At 47.7% G+C, this 21074-nt stretch overlaps 1 protein-coding gene across 4 annotated transcripts in view; it reads right to left on the bottom strand.

The window, feature by feature from the left end:
- ARFGAP3 (ARF GTPase activating protein 3) overlaps positions 1-21074 on the bottom strand; it is a 469979-nt gene that overhangs the window by 202014 nt on the left and 246891 nt on the right. For all 4 annotated transcript variants that reach the window (XM_078673894.1, XM_078673892.1, XM_078673893.1 and 1 more), the window contains 2 exons: positions 20151-20296; positions 17049-17177 (listed from right to left, as the gene is read on the bottom strand). In XM_078673894.1, coding sequence (XP_078530020.1) covers positions 17049-17177; positions 20151-20296 — 275 coding nt within the window. The remainder of the gene's footprint in view (positions 1-17048; positions 17178-20150; positions 20297-21074) is intronic.

Below are 21074 nucleotides of genomic sequence, written 5' to 3'. Positions count from 1 at the left end.
GAGGCATGCGCGGCCGCCCGCGCATGCGCATTGGTATCCAGGAAAAGGACGCTATTCAAAGATGAAGACCCGGACGAGCCCCGGACAAGGTAAGTGCTTTAAAGTTGTTTTAATCCGTGTAATTGCTTAAATAAAGTATGTAGGGGAGAGCGGGAGGGAGGTGCGTAGTGGGGGTACGCGGAGTGCGGGAGTGGGCGTAGCTTCTCGCCCTCTCCGCGGAGCCCCACTACGCCCCACTACGCCCAGGGTTAGTTTCAGGGCGCTGTACAGCCAAGATGAATGTGAGCTGGAGCGACAGCCCTTCAGGATGCAGGAAGTGCACACCGACGGCCGGGCCGCGTGAAATGTGTATCTGTGAGAGATGTATACCTGGCGCTTGAAAACGCCAGCTAGCTCATCGGCCTAATTAGTAGAAAAACTGTCAGATCCTGAACGGATGGACATCGCGCCCCCGCCCCCCCCTCCCCAGCTGCCCCCCCACACACACACACACCACCCCCAAGCACCATCAGAGCAACCTTTAACCTAGAATACCGCCCACACATTTCTTCGTTTGTTGCTCAACTACTGACAACCAGATTTCCGTGCAGGAGACATAACCCAAGCTCCATGCCCATACAAACTAAGGCCTCTCTGCTGCAGCAGGCCAAAGCAGGTCTGCTGCATATTGGTACTTTTCTATTATTATCGCACCCTTCTCTGCTGATAAATGGACTGACCGTGCCCTTGATATAGTCTAATGAAGAGGAAAGAAACCAGCTGAAAATGAAAGTAAAACAGAGACGAGGCACAGAAGGAAGGGGAAAATGATAACGTTAGGAACAGAGTGCAAAATACAACAAGCACTGGTTAGAGGAGACTCTCCCATCTGCCGATGGTAGACGTGAAATGTCCCTTCTTCCACACTGGTGAACAAGTGATGTGTAGAAAGAATGATGGTTCATCACGCCATGAAATTAGTTACTAGAGCCCGATACAACATGGCGCCATAAAGTAAGATACAAAGTGACTCCACAGTGCCTGCTCCGGTGTCACGCTGGATACAGTTTCTTATTGCAATGTTGCAGACGGAGTATGTCCAAGCAACAGTGGTTTCTGCCTTCACTGCAGAAAATTATTCCATTGCACATGAGACTGCAGAAGGAAGAGACTCTCGGTAGGAGACCAATGTACTTTCTCGTATCAACAGGTCAAGGAGCAATCCTACCAGGGCAGCCCCAGGATCCGTTCAGAGGCCTGTGTACAACCATGATCCCCGACAGGCACGTGGCAAGCTATTCTACTACAAGGAGGTGATCTCATCTTCGATCAGAGAAGGGGGATGAAATATTCATTTAATCAAAGCGTTTGCAGGCTGCGAACTTTACACAGCGAATCCCCTCGAAAATGTACCCAGTGTAGCAATACACCAACGGCACGTTCGCTGAAGCATTTTTAATTTCCAAAACCATAGCACAGGTCTTAAGGACCAATATACGTTATTTATTTATGCGTTTTTATATAGCGCGGACTTTACCCGAAGGCGTCAGAGCGCTTCACAATAGAAACACTCCAAATGCAGTCTGGCCTAACTTTAGCAGTTTAAATGGTGTGCGAAAGCCTGCAAGTAGAAAATTCGAAGCCAAGAGAAACCAGGCCAGAGACAGACGTTTAAATAAAAAGATAAAACCAGATTCAGCCTGGAATGTAAATCACTGCTGCATTCATCGGAACTCCCCATTCCCCCCGTCCCACCAAAAACAGCATTCTTTATAACAAGGACTCCATTATACCTTCCTGGTTCCCTGTTGCCGTCTCTTCTGGCATTTCCGAAGTCCCGGGCCACGCACTCTTTTAGACAGCAACACAGCCTGCATGGGTGCGCGCGAGAGCGGGCTGACGTAAGAACCAGCGTGGTAGGCTGTACCTTTTTCTTTTTTTTCCAGAAGAGCAGCGTGTGAGGTGATGCGGCGGAGCCTGTTGCAGCGGAAAGAGCCCGGTGATTTGAGGGGGGGGGGAGGGGTTGTGTGTGCGCATGTGTGTGTGTGTGTGTGTGTATGTGTGTATGTGTGCGCGTGTGTCTGTGTGTGTGTTTGTGTGTTTGTGTGTGTGTGTGCGCGCATGTCTGTGCACGCGTCCTGATACGATTCCGGCATGCTGTTCACAAGAGCAATTGGCGCGCGACCTGATCCGATTCCGGAGGCTGCGCGTGCCCATCTCCTGTCTCCTGGGAAGCAGAGCCGGCGACTATAGGTCTCGCAGGCTAAACAGCGCTTTCGCGCTGTATTCGCCAGGTGCGAGGCCTAAAAACAATTGGTTCTCTCGGGCGATACAATTCCTGTGTTAGCTTTATTAAATACAAGAAAAAGGTGTTTCACGCTTCCCTTTCACAGTAAATGAAACCATAATTGCAGTTTAAAAACACACCAAAACAAGTAGAGTTGACTTCCTCTTATATTTTTCATAAACTATTGAATATTAAATGGCTGTCACAAAACACAAGTAAGTTGCGATAAGACAAGGGTGACTATTGTGAGAAGGTGACAGGTGGTGACCGGTGTAGTGAACAGTACACTATATACAAAACATACATATGTGACATAAATACAAGTATTTAGAATTATTGTTCTGTCTCCTTATTCAATACATGTAAAGCAAGACCTAATACTGATTATTGGTCAAGAAAACTGTGTAGACATGTGTGATGATAAAGTGTCAATGTTTCGAGCCTGGACACGACGCTGAGTGGTAAACGTCACTGCGGGTCTTCCTCAGGACTATGAAAGCAGGGTTGGACAGCCACAAAGGCAGGAGCTTCAATCGATGGAAATGCGTGAAACAGCGATCTATTGAAAAATCAAAGGGTCAGGACGTGTTGGGGATCCAAAAGTGGTCTCCAAAATGTGAAAAAGGTGATTTAAAAAAAATAAATTGAGGTTTGCAGGGGATTCTGGGTAGGAAGATGTGGGGGCGGTGGGGGGGGGGGGGGCTTCCACGCAAGCCATACCTCGCTGGACTTACCCGGGTGTCTAGTTTTCAGAAATGTGTGGGTTTGGTAGTTTCCCAAGATGGCCGCCGAGCCCGGGGCCAAAAACCCAGGTGACCCCCTTTCAAAACCAGTTTGTTTTGTGATAGCTCATTCTGATGTCTCCTCAATACGTTTTGATCCCTTCCCTGCCGTGGGCACTTGGCCCACCCACACAAGTGAGGTACCATTTTTGTCGTGAGACTTTTGGAATGTGGGGTGGGTTGAATTTTGTGGATCCACGCAGATTCCAGAACTTTCCATCACAGAAATGTGAGGAAAATTTGTTTTTTTTGGACAAAGTTTGAGGTTTGCAAGGGATTCTGGGTAACAACCTAGTGAGAGGCAGATAAGCCACCCCATCCTGGATTTCCCTGGGTGTCTAGTTTTAAAAAAATGTATAGGTTTACTAGGTTTCCTTAAGTGCCAGCAGACCTAGGGTTCAAAATCTACAGCTAGACACTTTGCAAAAAAAGGGTCAGCTTTCACTGTAAAAATGTGGTGTGTCCACGCTGCATTTTGGGCAGTTTCCTGCCGCGGGCACAAGGCCTACCCACACAAGTGAGGTACCATTTTACTTGAAAGACTTTGGGGAATGAGATGTGGATGGAATTTTTCGGATCCACGCAGATTCCAGAATTTCCCATCAAAGAAATTAGAGGAAATGTGTATTTTTGTTTTTACAAAGTTTGAGGTTTGCAAGGGATTCTGGGTAACTGAACCTGGTGAGAGCCGGACTGGATTACCCTGGGTGTCTAGTTTTCAAAAATGTATAGGTTTGCTACGTTTGCCTAGGTGCCGGCAGAGCTAGGGTTCAAAATCCACAGCTAGGGTTCAAAATCCACAGCGAGGCACTTTGCAAAAAAAACGATCTGTTTTCACTGTAAAAATGTGGTGTTTCCTGTCGTGTGCACTAGGCCTACCCACACAAATAAAGTACCATTTGTATTGGGAGGCTTAGGGGAACACAGAATTGTAGAGCAACTGTTATAACCTATTGACTTTTGATCCATTTCTGCCTTCCAAATGCAAGACAATGTGTAAAAAATAAGTCACTTTGAAAAAATGTCCTATAATTCACATGCTAGTATGGGTTCCCACAATTTTAGAGATGTGCAAATAGCTACTGTATCTAAATGTTATATTTTGTTCCCATTTCAGAAATACATAGGTGTCTTTCCTACCGATTTTTCACTGTTTATATTTTCCCAAATGAATTGCTATATACCCGGTACAAACAATAACACCATTGCAAGACGCTGCTCAGTTATTGGCTCTGGGTTCTTTGGGTTCTTGGTGAACCTACAACTCCTATATATCCCAGAACCAGTAGGGTCCAGTGGATGTAACAGTATATTGCTTTCGAAAATCTGTCATACTTAGAAGTTACAGATGAAAAAGTTGGCACTAATGGCAGTTTTTTCAACTCATTTTTAATTTTTCTTATTTTCAACTGTTAATTTCTATTACAAAAAAACCTTGAAGGATCTACACAATGACCCCTTGCTGAATTCAGAATGTTGTCTACTTTTCTGAAATGTATAGCTTTCCAGGATCCATTACTGCTTTCATACCCATTTCTACCACTAACTGGAAATAGGTTGTAAGCACAAAAAATAGTAAAAATAGGCTATGTCCCAGTAAGTATGCCAAAACTGTGTAAAATATGTTAGTTCTCTGACAAAGGTCTGTCAGTCCCTGAAAGCTGGGAAGATGGCGATTTCAGCACAACAAACCTTTTGTTGATACCATTTGCAGGGAAAAACCCAGACACTCATCTGCAGCACTTTTATCCCCCAAAAATAAAACATGTAGCTGTATTTCGGCTAATTTCTGGGTTCCCTCCAGGGGAATAAACAAACCCTGAGTACCTTTAAAATCTCTATGATGTTGGAAGAAAAGGACACAGATTTGGCGTGGATACCTTATGTGGTCAAAAAGTTACAGGGGCCTAAGCTCGAACTACCCCAAATAGCCAAAAGAAAGGCGTAGCACATAGGGGTGGGGGGGGTGGGGGGGGGGGGGGGGGGGGGGTGGGAGGTTGCGGGGGGTGGAGGGACTCGGAGGCATAGCAGGGAAGGGGTTAAATTAATCACAGCCACTGGCATTTACTGGGCTACCATCCCAGGCCATCGCTATTTTGCACACCATACTATATGAGCATAGGTATATTCAAATCGGTCTTAACCCTCCTCTAATGGGAACAGTTCAGCCCAAACTGCCCGGTCATGTCCTCGCTAAAAAAAAAAAAGAAGAACACAAGCAACACAAGACTGGCTTCACCCGTATTAGGGTGCATCAGTCGATTATAGCTTGGCTGCAGTGGCACAGTGTGCACGGAATCCACATCTACGCACACCCATCTCACTTACGATATCACACTACAGTATACCAAAGAGGTGATGGATGGAATGCTTGAATTGATCTCATTACTCGAGCCACATGCCCATTGTTACTTTCCAAAACAACGCCACATCAGTTTGGACCTAGTCATACACAAATCAGCCGTGACCCTGCTCTAATGGTAACAGTCCAGCCCAAAGTACCAGGCCAGGGCCTGTTTGAACCAGAACACAAGCAACCTCTGACCGGTTTCGCCCTTGCACTTGGCTGGGTCCAAACTGAGGGGTGAAACACAATGGTGTGGGATGTGGCCTAGAGCGAGTGGCAGAGATTAATTCAAGCATTCCATGCATAAACTTGTTTTGAGCCAGAAAGTAGCAAGAATACATTGAGGCAACTGCAGGTCCAGCTCCTACTTGTCAGTCTGATGGATTGAATCAGAATAATTTGTCTGCCATGAAGTTCACTTTCTTTAAGAAAAGAAAAGTGACTGGAAAGTTTAGAGCTGTCCAGGGGAGAGGAACAATCATTAAAACATCAATGCTAACTCCTATACCTCCAAAACCTGGATTGGCTTTGTGGGTTGTAGGGTCGCATAAACCATGGTGAGGAGTGTCTCAGGACTGGGTACTTTTGTTGCCGGTAAGCCTCGCCACTCCCTATTTGGGTTCATGCCACCACTACCACCATCCTCCCAACTATTACCTGTACAGCACTGAAGTTGGGATTGAATCTGTGAGCAAAGAGACAAGTTAGGAGACTGGCATGCCAGAGAGAGCAGGGACTTCAATAAAGAAGCTGGGACCTATTCATCAGAGCATTAGTTTGATCATGCAGTGTAATGGTGGCTTGGGTCATGACACCCAGGCGAAGGGTTGGCTCGACTCAGGTGCATCTGGAGCAAGAAAAGAGTTGAAATGTAGTGCCATGGCAGTAAAAAAATGTGAACCAATAGCTCACATATTTACAGCAACTATACTAATCAAATGCACATTCACAACTACAATGAAAAGGTCACATTCCAGTTTAGTTCGACAGTAGCTTGATATTTATTTACATGAGACAATGCAAATGCATTGCCAACATACTTGATGTTTACAATTACTTCACAAGTGGAAGCAACTCTCCCAATAGGCACAAAGCTTCTTCCATGTGATTTTACCATACTGCACAAAATTCAACCCATTGCATACCTTTTTTTAAACACATATCCATGCAAAACACCATGGGGCAAACCGTATATGCAGTTGCACGGACTATATAAGAAAATATATAAGAAAATAGCGTTTTTAAGGTAACTACCCTGAAAAAACACTTTTAATATAACAAGCATTTGCAATGCAATAGGTCTCGCATTAGGAACGTTTGAGCTATTGGTATTGTAAATGGCAAAGTTTTTATTTATGTTTCTTTTTTTTTAAATAGCTAAATTAATAGCTTCGTCATTTACAATGCCAATAGTTATAACTTTCGCAAATGTGATACCTATAGCATTTGTAATGCAATATGTTTTGTATTTACAAACCACGAGAGGACAAAAAAAAGCTCCGGACCACCGCCTCCTCCCAGGCCTTCAAAAGGGACCTCAAAGTTCTCCTCCTCCAGAGACACCTCCAAAAGTAATTCACGTCCTCTTGCTATTGTGAGGAAGACTTCCCACTACTGATAATTTCTACTTTTCATGACCATGGAAGTGCCTTCCCAGTGTATGCCTGTGATTGGAGGGTCTGCCTTTTTGCAGTATTTTCCATGTACTGGTGTTCGGTGCCCTTTTGTAACATGCACACACCACTCTGCCCTTGCAACACACGGCTGCTACCTCTCACGTCTTTACCTTTGATACTTGCACAAGTGCCACCTTGCCCATGTAACGCTTGTTCCTGAGCCTGAGTGTCTAGCACTTATTGCAGGACTATACCTCTAATCATACTCTGTTTTCTCTTATAACTGCACACTTGTCACTTTCATTTCCTCTTGTGCACTTTTGACTACCTCATGTATTTTGGTTGCTCACAATTTTTACTCAAGTATTTTGTTTGCTCACAATTGTCACTATTACCTTATGTAAGTAACGTATGTTTTTGCAATCTGTTCTTTTGTAATGTTTCTCATTATGTTTCATTTCTGTTCCTGTTGTGAAGCCTCCGACGCCTTCGGGTAAAGTCCGCGCTATATAAAAATGCATAAATACATGAATAAATAAATACCGCCTTCGGGTAAAGTCCGCGCTATATAAAAATGCATAAATACATGAATAAATGAATACCGCCTTCGGGTAAAGTCCGCGCTATATAAAAATGCATAAATAACTAAATAAATAAATACCGCAAATCAAACATCCTCGTCACTCTGCCGGCCTGCGACCAGGAAGTCAGGCAGGCCGGCGCGACAACCGGAAACAGGAAGTAGGAGGGCGGGAGCCTACCCCGCCTCCCACGGAAGAGCCGCGATTGGAGCCGTGTTTGAAGCACCGGAGCAGGCAGGAGCCTACCCTGCGCCCCAGTGCCGAAGGAGGGAAGAAGAGTCCTGCTGCCGGGCCCTGCAGCTGAGGAGAGCCGCCGCACGAAGGAAGCCGGTGAGTGGGTTGCTGAGCGGGGGGGGGGGGGAGGGGGGCGAGCATGTGTGTGCGCGCGCGCGTGCGGGGGGGGGGGCGGGCTGTGTATGTGTGTGTGCGTGCGTGTGTGTATGTGTCTTGGAGTGCGTGTGTGTGACTGTGGGGGAGGGGGTGTGTGTGTGTGAGCGAGTGTCTGTCTGCGCGCGCATGTGTACGGCGCGGGACGCGACGTGCGCGTTCGCGCACACGAATCCAGCAAGAAAAGCTCGTGCACCCTCTGGTCCGTCCTTCCCCCCAGACTGATCGCTATTGGTCTCCAGCTGGACAAATGCATCCTTGCGGATGCATTGCCAGTGAGACCCAAAAAGTACATAACAGGTAATGTCCAATATGGTCATCTTTGAATTTCTGTGATATTTAAAAATTACTAAGCCTTCAGCAGTGTGGTTTATAATGCCCCCATAACTTCAATACTGTACCTAATTCGGGGGAGGGAAAGAGGAGATATATAGAGATATATATATTATATCTCTATATATATATATCTGGGACTACAAGTGGGCTCAGTGAAAATTACCACCTCTGTATTGTGGAATAGATTTCCCTGCTCTACACTGAATCTCAGTCCTCGCTCCTTCCCAGTGTTGCACAGCCAGACAGAAGGAGAAAACAAGCATCTGCAATGCATTGCAGGTTTAGTAAACACATAAATAAAAGGCATTGTTGGGGGGCGCTAGAGGGTGCCAAGCAAGATGGCCGCACTCACGTGAGGCTCTTGCCGTAAGGGTGCTTTATCCAACATTTATCCTGGTTATTGTGCTCCTCTATCCGCAAAACCTGTAAAATTAAGCATCAGAACACTGCGGAGATTTATATTGCTGTGAAAACCGCTATTATCTGTTGGTGGGGACGAGAAATCTGCTACTAAACTCAGGCGCCTTGTATGCACAAAATGGCCTTGATGCGGAGCTGAACTGCAAAGCTGTGTGGCGCTGCAAAGATGACCGGGGATGGATCGTCCTTCGCTGGTGCTGCCTGCGGGACCAGAGTGAGAGGAGAGCCCCCCTGCTGCCTGCAGGTGAAACGCACGCAGATCCCGCTCACTGGCAGAGCTGTAAATGGCAGACGAGTGGCTGTGCTGCTGCAGGCCGCTTGGAAGGAAGGGGGCGCTGGCAAGCTGGGCCAGGGGCGGCAGCTGGAATAACGGGCGGATTGTAATTGGTGACCCCTGGGGCTGGAAATACTTGCTGTAAGGCGGCGGAGGTGCGGGACGGGAGACATCGCTCTACCTGCGTGAGAGGGGCTCTGCCGGACGGCTCAGAGAGCTAACAGGACCCAGGTGTGCTCCGGGACCCGTGCGGCTGCTGCGGAGGGACGCCCTGAAATGTGAAGGGGACAAGCAACACTGGATGCGGTGAAGCGGCAGATTGCCACGTGAAACTGCGCTGGCCCCATCGCTGGTGGGAGGGGGGGGCGGCTTGTCAGAGTGACGGGCCTGCTCGCCTTGCTTGCTGGAGGGCCTATTGACATGCTGGGAGGCCTGTGAATCCGCATTGGCTTGCGTGGCAGCCCCCAGCTGGGATTTCCCCCTATGGACTGCATGGGGGCCGGCCTACACTCCTGCCTCTGCCATAAGACACGCTTGTGTTGACTGGGCAGATAGATACCAAATACCCGGTGCACTGTGAAGGGAGCTTCTGCCATACTGACGGCCTCAGGGACGGCAGTACTACACGGTGCAGGTGATAACCTGCCCGTGAATTGAGAAACCTGGTGCAATTACAGAGGTCGTGGGAAAGAGCATGGTTGAGGCCCTCCGGACTGTCTGGGGGTGTCCTGTTGAATCCGTGTGGCCTCTCCTGGCCCTCTGAGAAACATTGCAGGAAGGAAGCTTGGCCCTATCCAGGACTTCACATTGGGTCGGGTCCCAATAGCGAAGATACGCTGACTCCTTGAGGGGGGTGGGGCAGAGTGGTGACCCCCCCCCCTTTTTTTTTTTTCTTCTCATCTTCTGTACTGGGCCCAAGAGCTGTGCAGCTGCTTAGACACCCCTTCCTGGCTTGCCGCATTGCGCCTCTGACCACCATGGGGATGCCAGACGGGCGCCAACCAAAGCTCAACTTTGAGGCATGGAAGGGTACCTTCTCCCAGACCGACCCGGAGGAGGAACAGGTGGAGGTTCAGGAACCCTCAACTGCTGATCTGAAGGACTTACTACTGGCTATGCAATCCAGCCTGACCTCCATAGAAACCAAGATGGACTCCATGGCTGCGCGACTGGATGGGGTGTCCCACAGAGGAGATAAACATGAGGAGCGGCTGGCGGAGACGGAGCGTCTGACATCGGATCTGGAAGACACCTCTACTACGACGACGTCCCGAACGCTGGAAATGGAGAGGGTGCTGAGAGTGATAGCGGCCAAGAACGTGGACTTGGAGTCCCATTCTCGAAGAAATAACCTCCGCATCCTAGGAATATCAGAATACACCGCCACCGGAAGAATGGATGATTACGCGGAGTGCCTTCTCATTGCGCTCTTTGGGAGGGATGCCTTCTCGCCGGTGATGGTGGTCGAGATGGCTCATCGCTCGCTGGCGGCTCACCCGGTACCTGGAGCAACACCCCGCCCGATCATCGCCCGGCTGCTAAATTACCGGGATACCTCCCTCCGCCTGTCCAGGGAGCGGGGACAGCTCCGCCACTAGGGAACGGCCATTTCTATAGATCCCGACTTCACCATGCCCGTTCAAGAGCAGCGGCGGAAATTTCTACTGGTGAAGAAGAAACTACAACAGCTTAATATTCCCTACGCGATGCTCTTCCCTGCCAGACTCAAAGTAAACAGCATTTTTTTTTTAACACCCCACAGCTTGCACAGGACTTCCTTAAAAACTTGCCAAAGCCGGGGGCGGGACGCGCCTCCCAGCCCCATCGCCTTGACGCCTGGGTAAGTGTTTCAGATATGGAATGATCCGTAGGCCCCTAGCTCTGATCTGTACATTGAGACCATGCCATGTGACAATGCACTAGATGTTATTATAGACAGGGGATACCTGGACATTGCGGCGGGGGGCCGGAGAGGGGTTTGTCAGCCTCCCTTCGATATGGTATTGCTGTAGACCTCAAGGTGTGAGCAACTGGTCGCTCCCGCGGAAGAGATTGAGGTCCGATTAGAACTGGGAAGAACTGTCTGCCCCCTTGTCCCCCTGAATGTGCGCTGGGATATGCATAAGTACGCTCTATCCCCGAACGGATGAGATAGTAGTCTCCTGCGACGGAGTAGATGCGCTGGAAACTGAAACCGAAATTACCTTACACATGCCCACCCGAACACCCTCGCCGTGGCGAGGAAGACCCCTAGTCGCCCTCTGGACTCCACCTCTCAGGTGAACCCTTAATAGTATGGTTGTTACTGTTTTACTGCTAGTTATGGCATGGGCTACATCGTGCTCCCCTGTTGGGAACACTGTGTTCAGTGTTGGGGGGAGGGAAATGGACCACCGCAGGTTTGGGCTGCTGATGTGGGAGGGGGGAGGGAATGTTTTGTTTTGAGTCAGCGAGCAGCGGCAGACCTTGCGACAAGCCACAGGGCTTATTAGCAACTTAACAACTAGATATCCCTACCTATTTGGGACAGACCACTTCTTAAGACTATGTACCCACACCTTTCGCTATGACTGAACAGTCGAGACCACCGCACCCTCCCCATATTGTTTTCTCACTTGGAATGTAAGAGGACTGAGGGAACCCTGCAAGCGCAGGCACATATCTTACTTAAATAGTCAGGATATACACTGCGCGATGCTGCAGGAGACGCACTTCACTCCCACTTCCCCTTCCACATTTGCTGCTCGCTGGGCCAGCTATACATGTTTTTCCTCCTATTCATCATATGCTCGCGGCACATGCATCCTAGTGAAGAATCCATTCCGTACACCCCGTTAGGTTCTGTTACGGACAAGCAGGGCCGATACTCTATTCTCTGGGGCAGGATCGCCAATCATTCTTTCACGTTAGTTTTGTGCTATGGGCCGAACACGGATGACCCGGGGTTTTTCCGAGTACTGTGTAGAAAGGTGTTAGAGACAGGCTCTACACACTTATTATGGGGGGGGGGTGGGGTTTAATGTTACAGTTCATCCTACATTGGACCGCTCGCATCCGCAACCACACCACTACTCCCACTCACAATCCACAATCTAGATGATAATTGAAGACCATGAATAACTTGATGCATCGCGACACACACCCCCAACATGGAGGGAGGGCACTTGTTAGACCACGGCCCGGGCCTCTTGGTCCAGAATTGACGTTTGGTTTATCACTAAAGGCCTAAGCCCTTGGGTGACGCACTCCTCCCACCTCCCCCGGACGTATTCGGATCACTCCCCAGTGCTGGTAGCTATAACCCCCTCGCATGTGGACTCTCCTTCTCAGTTCTGGCGGTTCAATCCGCTGTCCTTATTGAACCCAATATTTAAGCAGGAACTAGAGCAGGAGATCATTGATTTTTTCCCCTCGCATTGAGAACTCGGTGGAGCATTACTCAACGGTGTGGGAAGCTTTTAAAGTCACCATACGGGGCATTTATATTGCGAAGAGTGTCGGTATCCTGAGAGACATCCGTTCCACCCTGCGCCGTCTGGAGACGGAACTCAAAAAGATTCAGGCGGAGTTGTAGCGTAGTCCCACATCTGAGTTGCAAGCTAAGCTGCGCAGTGGGCTCAGCGAATATCAGGAGACAGCGGAGAGCGAATGTAAATACAGAGGGAAATATCATGGGGCGCGCCAGTATGGAGAAGGGGATAAACCTGGAAAGACGCTTGCAGCACTAATTTGACCCTGCAGTTTTTTAATATTGTGCTAGAGATTGAAGATGAAAATGGCCAAATGCAAAATGACAGCCGAAACTGTGGAGACCTTTTGTAAATTCTATAGAGGCCTTTACAAAAGGCAGAGAACCCAGATAATGGACTTCACCTACTTTTTGGGGGATACGGCGACAGCTTGGCTGGGAGATGGGCAGAGGGAATTTCTTTTGAGACATCACGAGGATGAGGAAATCATAACGCTCATAATGCTATTGCACTCTGGGAAGGCGCCGGGGCCGGATGGCCTTCCGCCGAATTTTTTAAAACCTTCCATCACCTACTCATCCCAATACTACGACATGTATTTGAGGAAGCTCGGGAGATGGGTATACTTCCCCCATCCATGCGTGAGGCACGCCTCATATCCAAGCCGGGTAAGCCTTCGGTTTACTGCGAATCATACAGGCCTTTATCCTTAATAAATGTAGACGCGAACATTTTAGCTAAATTGATTGCTAATCGAATTAGTCCCCTTATGACTGCACTGGTGCTCCCTGACCAGTTGGGCTTTGTGCCCACTCTAGGCACATTACATAATTTGCGTACATTATCCGCTCTCCTCCACGACAGACACTAACGCTGCAGCCATATTTCTTGACACCACTAAGGCGGTAAATTCCCTGGAATGGGATTATCTCGCCTTCGTCCTGCAGCGCATGGGGTTCCCTGCCCCCTTCCTGGACTGGATCAATTTATTGTACTCGGGGGTACGGGCCAGAGTGATGGTCAACGGAGCCCAATCGGCCCCCTTCGCAATTACACGGGGCACCCGGCAGGGATGCCCCCTGTCACCCCTTCTCTTTGCTATCACCATCGAGCCCTTGGCGGCAAAGATTAGGCAACACTTCCGAGACTATGCATGGATTTATCCAGAGAGACATAGTTTAGTCTCCCTGTATGCCGACGATCTCACGCTGTACCTGCGAGACCCGGCGGTAAGCCTCAACCCCATTTTCCGACTGCTCATTCTCCTTGGTCAATTATCAGGGATAAAAGTGAATTGGGGATATCTCAAATATTCCCTTTAACCTAGGCCACATTGGAATTCACTCCTGACTTTGTTTAAGTGGTGCACAGACACAATCACATATCTGAGCATTCGGGTCTTTCGATGCTGTGAGGAACTGATGCGCTCCAACTACGGCCGCACACTTGACCTTATCACGGAGAAGATCACCAGATAGATTGCAATGCCCATCTCCATGGCGGACAGGGTATTTTTAATAAAAATGGTAATTTTACCAAAACTCCTTTATCTTTTTACTAACATTCCTTATGTTCCAAACAGGTATTTTTTTAACTGTGTCAGAGCCCAGTTGATCAGGTTAGCATGGGGCGGAAAGCAGCCCAGACTGGCGTGGGAGATTCTCACTAGGCCCTTTGAAGATATGGGATTTGAAGTCCCTGATATGGAGCTATATTTCATATGCGCCCAGGAGCACTTTGCGGCCTATTGGATGCACCCTCCCCCATACATGCCTCATCTAGCCATTGAAGATAGTTACATGGCCCCCACACCAAGCACCACATATCTCAGCACAGCTGCGGTACCTAGACATCTGGCGTCTACAACTGTACAGTGCACAACCAGTGCCTGGCGTGATTTGGCACATAAACTTGAATGCTCTGTTCTCTATTAGCCACGGCTGCCCCTGCAGGGGAGACATGACCTACCAGTCACGACAGAGGGGGGATGCCGCCGGATGCTGCGCAAATTGTCCTGTCTTACCTGTGGCCAACTATATAAGAATGGGCAATTTAGATCTAGTGATGACTTCTTTGGCGCCACTACCCCCACTCCCTTGGAGTGCTTCTATTAGGTGAGGCTTAGACAAGATATGCGCTCATTGACTCAGTGCTTTCCTCTAGAACCCCCATTATGCTTCCCCTACGCACTTTTCTGCAGCCCCCCCCCCCGGAACATGTAGTATCGCGATTATATCGCTCAACTCAAGGGGACTGGGAAAGAGATCTAGCTCCAGCTAAGGGGAAGTGGGAGGCGGAACTGGGCACTCCCATCAAACGGAGCAATGATCCTTTTGCTGCCGCCAAAGGGGCGCCATATCTGCCAATAGTAGACTATGTCGGATACATTATAAATGCATTCACTGATTATATTACACGCCTGCTTGACGGCACCGGCTACATTTGCGCGCCACTGCCTGCTGCGATAGGTGTGGGGCCGGGAATGCTGACTTTGGACACTTGGCCTGGGATCGCCCGCCGGTTCAGGAATACTGGAGGGAAGTGCTGCATGCGCTAGACGAAATGACTGACGACCCCCTTACTATTCTCTTAGGCTACACGGAACAGGTCCCTGTCAAGGTGCAGAGATACGTCTCCTTGATCCTTTACCGGCGAAAAGACGAATAGCCTGTCGTTGGGGGCGCGGCCGAGCCCCAAAATTCAAGGCCTGGCTGAGTGACCTTATATATTGCCAGGAACAACTGCACAACTATGCTGAACTCATGCCACCCTCCTTTCGCCCGAAAGATATATGGGCCCCCCTTCAAACATATCTTTTGGCACACTGACTCTGGGGACCCGGACCCAGGCCCTGATTAGGTGGGGGACAAGGGATGCGACTGGGAGGGGATTGTGGGGGTGGAGGGCTTCTCTCTAATATACTGAGAAATGAACCAGACCGTGTGGGTCGGGGAACCTTGATTGGGAACGCTGTGTGGGACCTGACTGGATAATGGTGTTAAATTCTAGGCGGTAGAGGCAATTCTTGCTGTGACTTGCTGACTTTGTTGGTTGGGGTACTTTGTTTGGAGACCCGAGTTGATAAGCGCCTGCTATGCTGGCCCACCTGACGCGGCCGTCCCTTTGGGGGTTGTAGGCGGCTTGCTCTGTTCGCCCCCACCCCCAATCCTTTGCATAGAATGTCAAGTATTGCCCTGCCGGCCAGTTGGGATGTAGGCACCCTGCTGTGTTAAATTTAACTATGTCCATAAAGGTCGGTTGAGAAAAAAAATAAAAAAAAAATAAAAGGCATTGTTAATTACAATGGCCGTAGCTTAAACTCTTGCAAATGCGAGACCGTTGCGGCATACACGATTTAGCTTTGCACAACTAAAGGTATAGAGTGGGTGCCATGATAGCTTCAAAAGTAAAGCAATAGAAAAACACGTTTTCTATTGCTTTACTTTTGAAACAATTGCAGCACCTGCACTTTAGCTTACAATGTTTAAAGCGAAAGCGTGTGTGCCGCCATTGTAACTAAAGTAAGCAAATAGAATTATTATGCTTGTGGAGGCATGCAGCAATGGAAAAACAAAAAAATTAAGCATAGAGAAAGAGTTTATACTGCCTGCAACAGCAGTTAGGCCACAGCAACTTCAGAAAATAGTGCTCGGAAGCAGTAATTAAAGCCTACCAAGCAGCAACACACGTAACAGGGGGTGTCGCAATGGGAGGTTACAAAATGAGACAAGTAGGTACTGAGGAGGGACTACTGAGCGTAATGACCAATGAAAAGCCACAGTGTCCAAAGACAATAACTCAAGCCAATAAAAATATGGGTGAAGCTTCAAGTCCATACCTGAATACAGCATGGCTGCCCAGGCTCGAACGAATGAGACAAAGATAGCTCAAATCCACAAGTGGTGTGGCCAGCACAGCTGAACAAGAAACCCAAGTCACTCTGAAAAAAATAATCAAATCAGCCCCTCCCTTCCTTTGCTTTAATTTATCTCCCTTTATCTCTCCTCCCTCTAATTAGCCTAAAGTACGCGGAATGCCTGTTGTAATTACCTGGGGAGGTGGCAAAAGTAGTGTCCAGCAGCGGCCCACTGCCTTTTAATCTGGCCTCCAACGGCTCCAGCTCACTGGAGAAATTACTAAATCTGGCCTGTTGCCCAATTCTAACCAAGCTGGCAGACAATATCTGCCAGCCAAAGTTCAGAAAGGATAAGAAACAGAAGCAAAATGCACTTCCTTCTGACTGGAGGAAGATATGAAATGTAAAAGCTAAGACCAATGCATATGCATATACAGACAGCGACACAGCACCCCCACAGAGCATTCCACACCACTCCAACTGCATTCAGAATGATGCAACTGTTCCACCTTGAGTACTAATTCTCTTGAAAAAGCTAAAATGGTCATCCATTCCTTCGGGCGCCCGTACCAGACAATCACATGCTGACATCAAAGCAGTGAATTTATTTGCCAAAGGAGGTAGGAGATAAAAAGCAAAATTGAAATCCACTACACATGTATGTGGGTATCACATCTCTTGTTATTAAAAGAGCAAACATTTGTTCTTCTTACCTTCTGTTGGCAAATCCCATTCCAAGTCTCTCTGCCTCTACTTTCTTTTTACCAGTCAAATTTTTCAATTTCTCATCACTTTTTAGTTGCATTTCAAGATCTTTGTATGCAAATCGCAACGACGTTACACTTTGGGAAAAAGAAAAACAGTAAGTATAAAATTCAACGCTAACATTTGAAAAATCTTCATGAGTCAATCCTTCGACTATTGACAGATATAAAGCAATTCATTCCTCCGTCCAATCATTGCACTGTGAATGAATCAAGATTTCTATTCAACCAAATGTAGACTATTTCTTTTTCAAGGAGCAACATATCCCTGTGGAAAGATGCAAAGCTTCAAAGAGATAGCTGAAAGTGCATATATACACATACACCATGTATCGCCGCTCTCGGGCTGGGTGCTGAATCTGGGACTGGCAAGTGGAGTCTGTAGGCCACCCTCTACTGAAGTATCTGGGTTAAACAAAGTTAATGCTAAAGCTACGAAAACCAGACTGATCTTTCAATAAAAATGTCACTTTCTACCAGTTTCTAAAATATTTGAAAGTGATATACAAAGGATCCTGGAGCAAAGCACTGTACTAAAGCCTGGTTTTTAGTTCTTCCATTATAATGAGGAAGATGGGTGAAAGTTTGAGGGTTTTTGGGGTGAGAGATCAACTGGGTTGAGACAGAGATGGCTTTTCTCAAAGCCTAGTGTTGTGTATCTTCTAAATGAGATAGGGAGTGTATCCACAAGGTAGTTTAAAGGTGTTTGTAAATGATGCAATCTTGAAGTGTAAGTCAGTGTTGGGAAATTATTGGGAGTGAAGCCAAACTCCGTCTTAGACAAGGTGGGATGAGGCACAGAAAATTGATGAGGGAAGGCTCCAGAGGACTGAAAAGGAGAATGTTGTAGTGGTGCGAGTGCACGTACGGAGCATTCAAAACCAATGCCGGTTCAACATGGCTTGATTTCTCTAACAAATCTGTTGAAGAAACACAAGGGTAGTCCTTGAATTGCAAGGAACCTGTGGCAATATATATATATATATATATATATATATATATACACTGAAAAAAACAAAAGGATAAAGAAAAGTTATAGTTCGGTGAATTGTTCAGTAACAGCATAAAGTTTTAAACTCTAAAAACCACAGAAATTTACCACTTACAGTAATCTCAATTAACTATAACTTGTGCCATACGGCCTGGTGCCATAAGGCAACTATAACTCACGCCCCCGCCATGCACAGTTTTCTCATCTGTAATTTCTATCCCAATGTTGCAATGATATTATCAATGCAGTCAATGAAGATGCCATGAGTGATGTCATATGTGGGGAAATTAGCAGTGCATGGCGAGGACATGCATTATAGTTACCTTAGGGCACGAGTTATAGCTACTTGAGATAACTATAACTGGTGAATTTCTGTGGTTGTTAGAGTTTAAAGCGCTACCTTGTTACTGAGCAATTCACCTAATTATAACATTACTTTAACCTTTGGATTTTTCAGTGAATTCCTTTTTTTTTTGTAAAACCAAACTGGTGGGTGGAGGGTCTCAAGTGGGGGGGGGGTGTTTGGCCACAGAGCCTGAAGCCAACCTCTCGCCGGTTGCCAACTCCACGCTGCGCACAGCCTTTGGCAATGCGCAGCAAGGGGGTTGGCCACAGGTCCCACAGGTGGCAGTCCCCGGGGCTGAAATTGGCATAGGAGGGGGCACACAACCCCCATTCCATCGTATTTCACAGCTGGGGCCCGGGGAGGTGGCAGTACATGGGGCCGAGATCGGTCCAGGAGGGGTTTTGTGTGCCCCCTACCACTATGAAATAAGACTGGGCCCTGGGGGATAGGTTTCCTAGGGCCGAAATGAGCCCGGGGAGGGGGTGAGCGCGCCCCCGTCCCCTTCTTCTAAGCGGACGGGCCCTAGGGGATGTGATCCCCAGGGCCAAAAGCGGCCCAGGGAGGGGGCCACATGGGTTTCCCACTGTATATAATAAATAATGAATCCCCCCCCTGGATTTGGCCCACATGGAGCCAAAACAAAAAAAAGGCACACGCAAGTAACCACGCTTGCTGTCCCCATCCACCCTCCATGGATCCTCTGCCGATTTGTGGAAAATTAACAACAAAAACTTCCTACCCTGCACCCCCTGGTGTTTTCTTATAAAAAAAACAATTCTTGGGACTCATCTGAGTGCAAGTCCCAAACCGGCTGGCAACACTTCCTAGTTGAAGTGCTGGAAGTCAAGCAGATCTCAATTTGTGATCTGTTGGATCCGCTGAGGATGCGCGTCCCTAGATATACATACATCGTTTTTCTTTAGTAACTCCAAAACTACTGAACGGATTTACACCAAAATACAAAAAGCGATCTTTCTGGACCAAGATTTAGTTTTCTGCCAAATTTGGTGTATTTCCGTTCAACGGTCCGGGCTATAGTCGTGTTCAATATCCCTATCGGAAATTGTATTAGGAAAACGTGTTTTGGGACATTCCCTCCCACCCCCCCTTTTATCGATCCCCCTTTCCCCCCTTTAAGAATCACTCCGAAAAATTCCAGATACAGCAGCACTGAGCGGTGTACTAGTTTGGAAAAGTTTGCGAAGTGGGGTTGAGTGCAATGGCTTGGAGAAGAGTGCAGAGTAGGGGGTGGGAGTGAAAAGAAGCCACATGGACAGGGATATATACTTGGTTCAGCAGTTTGACAAGAGAATGAGCGTCTGTGTTTATAGGCCCATGTTCAGCACTCTCCTTATTTATTTTCTAGCTAGATTCTCGCTGTAGTGTACAAAAACAACATCCATACACTTACATAAAAATGCGAAAACAAGGAGTTGAAATACTAACTATAAGAGAATACATTCATGGAAACCTATTTGGATTTGTAGTATACAGGCAGCTTTGTAAAGCTTGGTTCTCGCAGTTTGATGCATACTGCCATGTAGTGGTTTGCTAGAGATTACAGCACGAAGAAAAAGGCTAAGCAACAAGTCATTCTCCCAGTTACCTAAATCTGTCTGACAAAAACAGGCGCACACCAGCATTCTGGCAGGTTAGAGCGCGGATTCTTAAAATACAACACCTTTTTTTATAGGTGTAAATTAACGATACTTACACAGGCTCTTCGTGATCAGCTTTTTGGTTGGCGTGCTTCTCTTCCTGTTCCTTTCTTTTATCCACCGCTTGCGCGTGTTTTTCAATTTCATTGAAACTTTTGCTGCTCACTTTCTGAGCTCCAAGACCACCTTTTTTGGCACCAAGCTTCAGACAAAGCAGAATTCGGTTACACTGGTAGATCAAAGGTTACACTAGTAGATCAACAAGTGGCTGTCTTTCATGGTTACTAAAAATTGAGCCGCAATACTTAAATTAGCCAAGCGAAGACAAATGCTCCAAGTAGTTGGTCACATAGGTTCACAATGCTTTCAAGTTTGACTTACACCTTACAAGCTTCCAGAACCTTTGTACTAAGGATCACACATGCAAGGACCACGTAACACAAGCGCTCCTTTCCTGCAGCCGGTAATAAACTCGCCCTGAAGATATCAGCAGCCAGGTGATCATGTCAGGGGGAAGTAGATGTGGGAACTCTGGGGTAAGCGCCAAGGGAAGGAAAGCCTGGAATAAAATTCAGATCAAGACGCTATTTCCCCCCATTGAAGCCATGGGATTCGGATAAACGTAGGTCCGAACTGGGAGGGGTGCAGCTAGGCAAGGACCAACCTGCACTAGCTATGGGCTTCTCAAAAACAAACACTACTGGAAGGCGGAACCCAGTTGCAGGGACAGGCACGATATGGGACACACATGCCCAACACCCTAAAGGAGCCTCTCCTTGGACTCTCAACGACAGTTGAGCCATTTCTAATGGCGCTGCGTCAGGCCGCATCAGCACGGATCTGAATACTCCGACAGGTTGCCCAAGGTCTGGTAACTCCTAGTAAGTAGGAAACAGACGGCCTAAAGAGGTGCCATTGATGCTGAACTAGGAGCCGGTTTTAAGATCCGAGCCATAGATTTGAGAGAATTCTTTGGCCCA

The sequence above is a fragment of the Lissotriton helveticus genome, chromosome 1_1 (genome assembly GCF_964261635.1).
Source record: "Lissotriton helveticus chromosome 1_1, aLisHel1.1, whole genome shotgun sequence".
In the NCBI taxonomy this organism is placed as follows: domain Eukaryota; kingdom Metazoa; phylum Chordata; class Amphibia; order Caudata; family Salamandridae; genus Lissotriton; species Lissotriton helveticus.
This window is presented reverse-complemented; position numbering and strand designations above follow the sequence as displayed.